This window comes from Ictidomys tridecemlineatus, chromosome X (genome assembly GCF_052094955.1).
Source record: "Ictidomys tridecemlineatus isolate mIctTri1 chromosome X, mIctTri1.hap1, whole genome shotgun sequence".
NCBI lineage: Eukaryota > Metazoa > Chordata > Mammalia > Rodentia > Sciuridae > Ictidomys > Ictidomys tridecemlineatus.
This window is the reverse complement of record NC_135493.1, coordinates 81,016,270-81,028,431: the sequence shown is the minus strand read 5'-3', so window position 1 is coordinate 81,028,431 and position 12,162 is coordinate 81,016,270. Positions and strand designations below refer to the sequence as shown.

Sequence of the window (12,162 nt, the reverse complement as noted above, 5' to 3'; positions counted from 1 at the left end):
TAGGCGAGCGGAAGAAGACTTGACATGGGATGGAAGAACAGATTTAGAGGATGGTGCCAGGAGATTTGCCGGTGTGGAAACATTGAGGGTTGGAGAAGGCAAACTGAGGGAGAAATTTTAAGGGGTAGGAGGAGGGCCTTGAAGGCATTCGCTGCGAGAAGTGAGGCGGGACCGACGAGGGGGCGTGGTCAAGCGCAAATCCCGGGCGAGGGGGCGGGCCCCGGTAACTGGGTCCCAGCGCCGCTGTGGCTGCGGCTGGGCTGCCTCAGGGACGGGCCCCCGCCTCCCCATCCCCCTTCCCAGGGCTTCTTCCCGCCCGCCGCCGCGGAGACCAAGGCTGAGGCTGGAGAGGACGGTGGAGCCTGGCCCAGGCAGTTTCCCTGCCCCCCGCGGCTGGAGCATCGTCCGGAGGACGGGCTGAAGGAGAGCCCCGCAGCCGGAGCGCGCGGCGCACACGCGCGCCCCCAGGCCACCGCCGTCCTCTCTTCCCTCCCTTACCCTCCCCTTCCCTCTTCTCCGCCCCCAGCCTCCGCTGCGGCGGGAGGAAGAACCCTTTCCGACCAGCCAAGAGAGCCCAGATCGATTCCCATTTGAGGAGAAAGAAGAGACCCCGCACTCAGATCCGACTGGCCGCTCGCCCCGGGGCCACGGAAGTGGCTCACAGTCCAGTGGAGAGCCCGCGCCGAGTGCAGCCCTCCGACCCTTGCCCAGCCGCAGCCGCATAGACAGCGCTCCCCAGCGGGCCCCCAGCCCCGCGGAGCCCACTCCCCGCTTGGGGCCAGGGCCGGCGATGCCTGGCACGGCAGCGGCGGTGGCCGCGGCTGCTGCTGCTACTGCCACCGCTGCCACAGCTGCTGGCCCCGGCCCGGGCCGGGGGCTCCAGTCTCCGCAGTGGGGCTGAGCCCGCAGCCCCGCCCCCCGAGCCTGAGGCCGCTGCTCCGCCGGGCGCCGGGCCTCCTCCGCCCGCGCCTCCGCCCCAGGAGCTGGAGCCAAGCGGGGAGCCCGGGCCCCGCGCCCAGGCCCGGACCATGCATGGCCACCGAGTCCCGGGGGGCGCCGGGCCTTCGGATCCCCAACACCCGGCCACGAATCCCCCAGGCGCAGCTCCATTGGCCTGTGCCGACTCGGACCCTGGAACCTCGGAGCCCGGACTACCCGTGCGCAGAGGCTCAGGCTCGACTCTTGGCGGCCCTCTGGATCCCCAGTTTGCCGGACCCTCGGACACCAACCTGGGTCCTGCTCCAGGGCCCCGGGTCTTGCCCTGCGGCCCCAGTCCACAGCACCACCGGGCCCTGCGCTTCTCCTACCACCTGGAGGGCTCGCAGCCTCGGCCTGGTGAGTGATCTAGAAGGCATGGGAGCTCGGGCCAAAGGCCTGGTACTGGGAGCGGGTTCTTGTTCTCGGGCTCTCCAAGCCCCACCTCAGGGCTGCCTGCTCACCCTGGCCTCTTGGGTCCCCTCAACCCCAATTCCCTCCCCTTATCCCTCCACCTCCTGTCCAGTCCGTTCAACCTCTGTTCCCTGACTCTTCTTTCTGTCCCTGGTGCCCATCAACTCTGCCGACCCCTTTCCCTTCTATCTGTTGAGGCTACTGGGAGAGGAAGCACTTCAAGAAAAAGAGACAGTATTGCAAGACAGAAGTGGGGATTAGTAGGGGGAGTTTAGTTGGGGGAATGGGAGAAAAGGAGTCTCCCATTAGCCAAGTGCCTACATTGTGCAAGGCACGGAACTGGGTGCTTAACATAGGTTCTCATTTCACCTTCAGGAGCCCTCTGTTAAGTAGATATGTTAGCCCCATTTTGTTGGAAGGGAGGGAACTGAGACTCAGAGAAGTTAAATAATTTGCCCAAGGTTGCACAGCCACTATGGAATCTGAATTCAAAACCAGATCTGAGTCCAAAGTCTATGGTCTTTCCACTATCCCAAACTCAGGCTGGAGACCATGAAAGTAATGCCAAGCCTTCTGCTTATGTGATTTTCTCCTGTACTATTCAGCAGGCCTGGAGTATGAGTGGAAAAAAAAAAAAAGAGGGACGGGTGGATTGATCCAAGGTTGGGGTTGTGCCAGGTGTGTGTGGTAGGAGGACAAGGGAAGGGAGGAGCAGAAGGTGCTGATGAGAGAGAAAGGTGAAGATGTGGGTCTTGGGGGTCAGACTGGAGGAGAAGGGCTTGAGAGGTGGGTAGAGGGAGACAGTGGAAAGGTCAGAAGGGCAGAAACCAGTTGTAGCAGAGCTGGAGAGCTGTGGGCCATGAGGTTGTTTGTGGGGATAAATCAGAATGGTTGCTCAGATTTGCAGAGGTGGAGCAGCTCTAGGTCAGGCTGGGGCCACAGACTACTGCCTGAAGAGGCCTGTGAACTGCACAGCCTTAAGTGTCTGAGGAGCCCAGCAGGCCTCCTCCATATGGGGACATTCTCATTGGGCCGAAGCTCAGGAGCCATGGGGAAAGAGCAGTGCACATCTGCTCTGCCTTCCACTGAGACTGAAGGAGTTGTTGAGCCTGAGGGCTTTCAGGACTCACATCTGGCTCCACAGGTCTTTGGGATGGTAACCAGCACCAGGTAGCACTAGTGAAGCATAAAACAATGAAAGGATGAGCCCCTTGGGCTGTCATGACCTTGGGGTAGTCATGGAGCCTCTGGGAGATTTCAGGGAACTCCCTCCTTGTGGACTGGGGATAGCCAGTCTGACAACAGGCCCTTAACACCCTACCCTGCTTATTGCTTCTGCTGGTTTTCCAAGCTCCCCTTGACAGATGCTGTGTGGAGGGGGCTACTCATACTTTAATGTAGCTTCTTCTTTCAGATCCCAAAACACCCACGAGCACTCCCACCCTACTTAGGGCCTTTGCATTTGCTTTGCCTTCTGCCTTGTAGCTAGCTCTTCCCCTAGTCCTCCACCTAGTTTGCTCCTCATCTTTTGGGTCTCAGCTCAGATGTCACCTCCTCCAAGAGACCTTTCCTAACCACTTTAGATAGGACCACTTGTGAGTCTCTATCACAGCTGCCAGTATGCTTCCCATCCTTGTACTTAATACAATCTGAAATCACCTTATTGTGTGGTCTACTTGTTTATTGCCCATCTTCCTCCACTAGAATGTGAGCTCCATGAGGGCAAGGGGATTGTGTCTGTGTTGTTCACTATTGTATCCCCGGTGACTAGCATAGTGCCCGGCACACAGAAAGTGCTCAATAAATCTTTGTTGAACAAATGCCTGAACAGATACTACATGGGCACATAGGTCCTCATAACTATAGCTTAAGAGAAGGACCCTGACTTCCTGCCCTCCATATACTCTTGGTCTGAGAGTTAGTAGCTGGGAGCATCTAGACCCCTGGTCCTTGACCTGTCTGATTTTTCCAAATCCCCCCCCACCCCCGACAAAAGCAGCACAGCATTCCCAAGATCCTTTTTCCAAGTGAAGTATCTGCCTCTGTAATTGCATGGTGGGTTTTTTTTTTTTGTTGTTGTTGTTGTTGTTGTTTTGTTTTTTTTAAGTGAGGATTGGGCATAAAAAAGGTATCAGGGAGGGACCTGGTCTCCCATCCAAACATTCATAACTGACTCACTGTGTGACCCCAGGTGACTGACTTCTCTTTTCTGAGCCTCAATTGCCTTGTCTAGAGAATGCCATGAGGAGACTGTGAGGTACTGGTTGCAAAGCCTGCAGCATGGTTTAAACCCTCAGTAACCAGGAGTTTTTTAAAAAAAGAAAATAATAAGAAGAGAGGAAAACCTTTTGAAGAGGAGGCGGAGGAATTACTCAAGCACTGGCAAGGCGGGTGCTGGGCCATGTGATTCACAGTAGCATGGGTTGTGAGAGGCCTGCCTCCCCCACTGCCCAGCCAGCCCAGGGGTAGGCACAAGTGACTTGCTTCTCTCTCCACCGGACTAGCCTATAATTGGCTCAAAGAGGGCAGGGTTGGTGGTTGTAGGGTGTGTGTGTGTGTAAGAGGGGGAGAGAGGGTTTCCTGAACTTCAATTAAAGGGTTGAAACATTTTAATCCACATGTTAAGATTTCAGTATGCCTGCTGACTTCCTCCCTTACACTGCTGAGGCCTTATTGAATCACCATCCTTAGGGCCCAGTGGCCTAGGCCTGCAAGGAGGGGGGGGAGGCTTTTAAAAATAATGATTATATCTTATCTGTATGAAAAGCCTTGAATTGCTTCCAAGTCCTTTCTCTTTTAGCTGTCCTATCTGATTCCTGGTGAAGGAAGGGACAGTTATTATGCCCATTTTCCAGGTTGATAAAATTTAAGGCTTCAATTGGGTCACTGGGATAACCCAGTGAGTTGCCACAGGGGCTTTGAGAGGGTTGGGAAGGGTACTGGTTTGCTCATAGGGATTTAAGAGAATCCTATCCTTTTTCCCATGGTTGATGTCTAGAATGTTCTTCCAAATACTGGAGGTTTGGGGGAACTCAGGGCCTGACCTAGCTCAAAAGAGTTGCATGTATTGTTAGAGCCTTTTTGCGGGTAGTAGGGGAAACAGCCAATTTGGGAGACAGCAGGAAAGGCTAGATCTTTCTGATTTGGAGTCTGGGGAGGGTCTAAGGGTATAATTCAGTTGTAGCGTACTTGCCTAGCATGTGCGAGGTCTTGGTTCCATCCCTACCACTGAAAAAATAGTGGAACTAGGAAAGACCCTAGACACTGTCTGGTTCTGGGCCTCCCAAACTGAGTGAGCATCAGAATCCCTTGTTTATCATAAAAAGAAATAAAAGCTATTCCCAGACTCAAACTCAGAGTTCCAGAGTCTTGGGGTTGGAACCCAGGGATCAAGTTTTAAAAGGTTCTCAGGTGATTATGATGCATGGCCTAGAGTTGGAAACCACTAGCCAAGCCCAATTTCCAGTTGAGGCAGTGGAAGCTTAGAGAGGCAGTGGTTTAGCCATGGTCCTATAGTGAGTCAGCATCCTGATGGCCAGGAGAATTCATTGCCCCCCCAGGGCCTTATATGGAACTCCCACAGTTTACTCTCAGCCCAGAAGGGAGACATGGGATCTAAGATAAAGGGAGTGAATCAATCCCTCACCCACATACACACAAACACTGGTTACCTCAGTTTACCTCTAACCCCAGCTCTTGTGAACAGCTGTCATTTGGCAGTTTCCAATTAGAAGGGAGTTGTAGTTCTGGTACTCTGGGGAGTTGAAATCCTGATATCAGTAGTGCCCAGCACAGGGCCTGTCCCAAGGGAAAGGTCCTAGAGAGGTGTCAAGAATTGTAGAACTAGAGAGGAACATGGAGGACAGTTTATGCAGGAGGTTTGGTGAGAGCAAAAACACCAAGACATGGGGTACTGAGTGGGGCTGGTATTGGGAGGAGTAGAGGGATAAGTTTGGTAAGGGGGCTTTCTCCTGAGTGCAGTCAGTAGTCACTGAAGGGTTTATTAACGGGAGAATGATGTGCTCAGATATGGGGGTTTGAAGCTCCCCATAAGTATACATGGAGAATGGATGAAAAGGGTACAAGCAGGGAGATAGGCAGGTGGGTATTGCAGTCATTTCAGAGAGTGGTGATGGTAGTTCTCATTAGAGTAACAGCAGGTAGGGAAAGTATGATCTGAGAAACATTTAGATGCTAACATGGACAAGCCTTGATAGTCAGCTGTAGAGGCCCAGAAGAGGGGAAAGGGCAGGATGGCTCAGGATTGTTTTCTGAGACCAACCCACAGACTTGATGAATGATGGTGGGGCCATGTACATGCAAGAGAAGGAGCAGATTTAGGGGAAAATAGTGAGTTGTGTTTGAGACATGGTGAGATTGAGAAGCCTGGTGGGGACATCAAAGTAAAGATGGATTCAAAATCTCATAATGGTCTGGGCCAGAGATATTTGGGAGTTTTCACCACCAACACATCCCATGGACCACGTGGTGTCTCATGGAGAGATATGTATGGCTCTGAGGGCCAGTCCCATCCTTGAAGACAGTGAGGGCAGCAGAGTCACATTCAGGTGAATCATTCATTACCTGCCCAAAGTTTGCCCTACAAATGTGTCTTTTTTGTGGAGGAGCAGGGTTTTTTTCGTTTTTGTTTTTAATTTTGGGTGCTGGGGATTGAACCCAGAAACATTTTACCGCTAAGCAATGTCTCTAGTCCTTTTTATGTTTTACTTTGAAATAGCGTCTTGCTAAGTTACTGACGACCTCTCTAAGTTGCTGAGGCTGCTCTCAAACTTGTGATCCTCCTGCTTTAGCCTCCCGAGTTGCTGGGATTACAGGCATGTGCCACTGTGCCCAGCTGTAGGGGAGCAGTTTTTAAAATGTATGTGGAGCTGAGACCTATTTCACATACATCCAGGGTAGCTGACTTTTGCAAAGAACTGAGGAAGTACTCCTGAAAGTCAAGCCAAATACTGGTAAAGTAAATTCATATGGCTTCCTCAATGTTTCCCCTGTTGAGGGAATCCTGAGAGGCCACAGAGGGGGTTTGCTCATTGAAAGGAGAAGAGAGGGCTGAGGACAGGAGGGGTCCTAGTGGGCTCTGAAGGGTGTTTTGGAAAATAGTAGGTCAGATTCTAGGGGGAGGGATATCTGGGAAAAGACCCAGATTTGGTTCCTAGTCAGCTGAGGCCTTCCAAATAAACACAACAAAATTAAAAGACCCTGGTTAGCTGGACAAAGGACTTCCCCAGACAGAACTAAAAGAATTAGCTGGGCACAGTGGTCTATAACTGGAATCCCAGTGTCTAAGGAAGCTGAGGCAGGAGAATTGCAAGTCTGAGGCTAGCCTCAGCATACAAGTGAGGCCCTAAACATCTCAATGAGACTTTGTCTCAAAAAATAAAAAGTGCTGAGAATGTAGCTCAGTGGTAAGCCACCCCTGGGTTCAATACCAGTAACAAAAAGGGAAGAAGAATTGAGGTTTCCAAATGTAGATCATCTCCTGAGTCCTTTCAGGTCCTGTACCTCAGGGAGAGCCCAGATATGGCTGCCTGCTCCCTGAAGATGAGTAGCTAAGATTGCACCAGACACAAGCCATGAGTTTCTGGGGGCCAGATAACTAAATGCCTTAGACAGATGTGGAGCTGGCCAGACACTGGCTGGGAGGGACTAGGACCTGTCTGGAATGAGGGCAGGAAGCGAAGTCTGCCATTGGCTAGCCCCTCAGGTTTAAGTTCCCTCATCTTGAGAGCAGACATCTTTGGAGCAAGAAATCCAGCCTCTTGGAGCTCTAGTGTCCAGTTCCTTGAACCTGGAAGGCATCATGCCTCCAAAACACCTGGAAACAAGGTTGCAGGGCAGCAGCTGAAGGAACCTCAGTACTCCTGGCTCTACTATTGGTTCATTGTTCCTCTAGGCCTCTTCTCCCCACTCAAGGCCTTAGTTTCTCCATCAATAACATCACAGACCTGCTTTTTCCCACTTGTTAAGCATATAATGTCATCCATAAATACTTGGTGAGCAAATAATTGAGAAAGAAGGGGTAGGAAGTCATTTCTTTAACATGTGTCCATTGAGTGCCTTCTACATGCTAAGTTCTGAGCTGGGTGCTGGGTGGGCAACAAGAGAGGTATAATCCTTGTTCTCAAGGAGCTCATTTCTATCAGGAAAGGCACACTACAAATAATTCCAAGCAAGGATGCTGCAGGAACACATGGGGAGGAAGCAGGGAAAAGAGGACTCTTGAGTTGAGACCTGAAGGGATAAATAGCAGTCCAGAGGTAAGAATGGGGAAAGTGGCTCAGGCCACGGGAACAACATGTGCCCAAGCCCCAGGCAGAAGAGAGCACTTTCGAGGAACAGACAAGAGGCCATTGTGGCTGGAGATTGGGGGTGGGGAAGTGTTCATGAGCTTAGGCTTTCCTTGTCCCTGTGCTCAGGAGTTTGTAGTTCACCCCCAAGGCAAGGGGAGCTCTTCAGAGGCTGAAGGAATTGAAGGGGCTGTGTTCTCCAAAAGCTGGCTGTGTTGTAGAGAGTGCCTTGAAGAGGGCCCTGCGGATGCAAGGGAAATTACTTAGGAGGCTGGAGGGGGGCAGTGTATGGATTCTCCAGCTACTGAGGGAGCCTCAGCTGCAGAACTTGGGAACTTACTGGATGTGTGACTTGAGGGAGAGGCAGGAGTGGTGGAGAAAGCCCAGTTTGGGACTTGGGGAAGTGAGTAGAGGGAGGTGCTGCTCTTGGGATGGGGAAGGCAAGAGGAGCAGACTAGAGTGGGGTTAGCAGTGTGGTTGATTTAGGATGCACCGAGGAGTCCAAAGTCAGGATATCTAGGTGAGAGCGCCCAACCAACATCAGCTGTACCTATGTGGGCCCCAGAGTAAAGTTAGGAGGGTGAGGGGCACACGTGTGTGGCTGAAACCTCCAGGGAGCAGCAGGCTCTTCCAGGTGCCAGTGGCTTTTAGTTGTCTGTACTGCATCCCTGTGGCCCCTGAAGGGAAGGGGTTAAGTCACGGAGGGAAGGCGCCTGTGGAAAGCGGGAAAGGCGGGACTGGCAGGGCTGGCCCCTGGGAGCTGCAGCTGGCATAGAAGCCTTTCCGCCCGGGCCTGCTAGGCCCGCGCCGCCACCGCTGTGGACGCTGTTGCTGCTGCTGCTGCCGCCACCACCACCGCCCACGCTGCCGCCTTCACCTTCACCTTCACCTTCCCTGCTTCCCCTCCAGCTTCTTTTTGGCTCCCCTGAGCGGGGCCTCCCTACCTAATGCATTCCAGGTGTAGACGCCGCCCCTCCCCCACCCCGGGGCCGCAAGGGAGGGGGGCAGGGAAGGCCTGGGTCTTTTTCTTGCTGTGCATCTCTTAGGGTGAGTCTCCCGGTGTCACTGACTGCTTCTCTCTCTGGAGAGTGTCTACAAGGATCCCTTTTCTTCAGGCCCGTGTCTCTGGCATGGGCTGGCAAGAGGGAGAGTCCCCTCAGACCCAGGTCTGATTCTTTCTAAAGTTTCATGTGACCTTGAGAAAGTCACCTCACCTCTCTAAACCTAGGTTTTCTCATCTGTAAAATGGGGTTGAAATTCCTACTTCCTAGGGCTGTTTTAAGGATTACATGTTACCGGCAGAGCCCACAGCCCTCAGCATGGCACACTGCAGTATGGTTCAACAAGTGGCCCTGGCCTGCTCTTTTTCTCCTTGACCCTTTGCTTTTCTGGGTCTGCATCCCTCACTGACTTCCATGCTCCATGTGGACCTCTTTGTCTCTGTCTCCCTTCTGACTTGTCCCCTCCCTTTGCTGTGTGTGTGTGTGTGTGTGTGTGTGTATCTGGGTCTCTAGTTTTCCTGTCTTCTCCCTCCTTTCTTTGTCCCAGTGTCTTTCACTATCAAGTGTCTTTTTCCCTCATAGTCGTTCTGTGTCTCCAACTTTCAGATTTGACTGGGCCACTGGTGCATGGGAAGGGAGATGGGTGGGTGTTGGGGTCCCTAGGGTCGAGGCAGGGGTCAGAGGGACCATCCCGTTGTGGCTTTGTCCTCCCAGGGAGGGGAATCCCAGCCAGCGTGGCAGCCCTAGCACTGGGTAATTACTGCCCCCAGTGCTCCCAGCTGCAGTTCCACTCCCTTCCCTTCCTGTCCTCTGAAGTCCCCAGCTCCTCCCCGGGGTGGAGCTACCACCCCCTATCCTTCTCTGGCCTCTGGTCCAAAGAAACAGAGAGGAGGTGGCCAGGCCTTCACAGCAGTCAAGCCACTGGATGAGGGATGGACTGCTTGTGCTCTCATGTGACTGTGGTGTGCATGTTTGTGTGTGTGTATGTGCGCGTGCGCACGCACATGTGCCTGGCTGTCCGCCTGTGTTTGTCCCCATGGGTCTTCTTTGTGTCTTAATGTTCTTGTTTTTGTATGTCTGTATGTTTTCATGTGTGTTTTTGGGTCTAGATATATTGTATGTTCCAGATAGTATGTCACCTTAACTCAATATGTGGAGGTTTCTAGATGTTTCTGCATATGGGTCTCTATATATCTAGTGTCTGTCTGTTTCTGTGTGTCCCCTATAGGTCTATGTCTTTTTTTTTTTTTTTTTTTTTTTTTTTTTTTAGTACTGGGAGTTGAACCCAGGGTGTTTAACCACAGAGGCACATTCCCCAGCCCATTTTTATATTTTATGTAGAGACAGGGTCTTGCTGAATTTCTAAGTGCCTTGCTAAGTTCCTGAGCCTTTTTTGAACTTGCGATCCTCCTGCCTCAGCCTCCTGGTCCCTGGAATTACAAGCATAAGCCACCTCACCTAATATAGGTCTATGTCTTGATGGTGGTGGTGGGTCAGTGGGGTAGGGATGCTGCCTGCCTTCATCTTTTGGTCTCCCCTGCCCCTTCTTCCTGTTCTGGAGCCTTCTTGTAAACCCAGAACTCTCTGTCCTTTAGACACACACTTCAACCATACCACCCTCCAAAATATCCATAATTTTGCCCACTCTTCTTTCCTTGTCTGTGGGTCCATCTCCATATATTAAAAAAAAAAAACACCCTATCCTGAACAGCTAAACTAAAAACTATCTCCTTTATAAAAATTTCTCTCCACTGCATCTAAATGTGATTTCTTTCCTAAGTCATCAAACATTCACTGAAGATGTACTCTATGACTCTGGACATAGACACACTTGGGATACGGTTCCAGTTCAGTTACTATTAGCTGGGTATTCTCAAATAGGTTATTTTGCTTTTTATTTTTTTGGTTGTTGCTGTTGGTGGTTAGTTGTTTTGTTTGTTTGTAGTATTGTGAATTGAATCCAGGGGCATTCTATCATTAAGATATATCCCCAGCCCTATCTATCTATCTATCTATCTATCTATCTATCTATCTATCTATCTATCTATCTATCTATCTATTTATTTATTTTGTAGTGCTGAGGATTTAATCCAGGGGTGCTCTACCACTGAGCTGTACCCTCAGCCCTTGAGATAGTGTCTCACTAAATTGCTGAGGGACACACTAAATTGTTGAGGCTGGCTTCAAATTTGTGATCCTCCTGCCTCAGGAGGAGTTGCTGGGATTATAGGCATGCACCATGGCACCCAGTTTATTTCGTTTCTTTGTGTCTCAGTTTCCTCATCTGTAAAATGGAGCTAATAGCTCACAGAGCAGGAGGATGGCACACAGGAGAGTATCAAGACAATGCCTGACCTAGAATAGGTGTTCAACAAACAGTTGAATTGCTATACCTTGTATTTCCCACTAAAATATTATCAGCATAGGTGACTGCTGTGGTGCACACCTGTAGTCCCAGAGACTCAGGAAGCTGAGGCAGGAGAATTGAAAGTTCAAGGCCAGCCTTGGCAACACAACTTAGTGAAACTCTATCTCTAAAAATATTTAAAAATAACTGGGGGTATAGCTCAGTGGCAGAGTATTCCTGGGTTAAATAGCCAGTACCACACACAAGAAAAATTAACAGCTTGAGTTCCAGAGAATTCAGAATTTTCTTAGAATCCCCTGCTCTTTTCTTTAGGCATCCTGTGCAGGGCAGAAGGTGAATGGAGCCAGATAGAAAAAAAAAAAAAGCAGATTCTAATTTGATGAATTCCTGAAAAGTATTGCATAGGCCAACTTCTTGGGCCTCCTCAGGCCCAACAGAGACCAGGTACTTCCAGGAGGTGGAACAGGCTCCTCCCTAAGACCAGAGCATGCCTTATAGGGCAAAAGCTGAACAGCAGAAATGAAATAACTTAACTCAGATTTTAAAGCGATGACCTAAAGTTGAATTGGATCCCAAGGTTTATTTGACCTGTTCACTGTTTTTAAAATGCAGTTTCATACAAAAATCTGGATTTCTAGATTCTCTTGAAATATTGCAAGATTTGGCAGTACATGGCCCTAGTCCTACAAGGTAAAAACAGATTGGAGGGGAGGAGCTGCTGTCCCTACTTTAGGTGAGGATGTGCTCTTCACTTTACCACAATTCATACCATTCCCTATTGCTCTTTACTATCCCATTCCACAGAAAGGTTCTCCCTTTACATAAGGGTCCATGCTGTACAGGAAGGTCCTACAATTTACAGAAGGGACCACACTTTACTAAATAAGCATTCCTCCATTTTTCATACAAAGCTTCTATTTTGTCAGAGTCATTCAATTACTGGTAGGTCATACGTTTTACGAAAGAGTTTCTATAGAACTTGCCTCATTTTACAGAATGTCCCTGCACTTTGAAGGAAGCTCTTTCATTTTACAGAAACTTCTTCCTTTTCAGAAAGGGCTTTTTCATCAGAGACTTCTATTTTATAGAAGGCTTC

The 12,162-nt window shown here is 50.4% G+C and overlaps 1 protein-coding gene across 1 annotated transcript in view; it reads left to right on the top strand.

Annotated features, from left to right (window-relative positions):
- The first annotated feature begins 215 nt into the window (after positions 1 to 215).
- Fgd1 (FYVE, RhoGEF and PH domain containing 1) overlaps positions 216 to 12,162 on the top strand; it is a 42,597-nt gene continuing 30,650 nt past the window's right edge. The window contains exon 1 of the mRNA XM_005339782.3: positions 216 to 1,335. Coding sequence (XP_005339839.2) covers positions 1,029 to 1,335 — 307 coding nt within the window. The 5' untranslated portion in view covers positions 216 to 1,028. The remainder of the gene's footprint in view (positions 1,336 to 12,162) is intronic.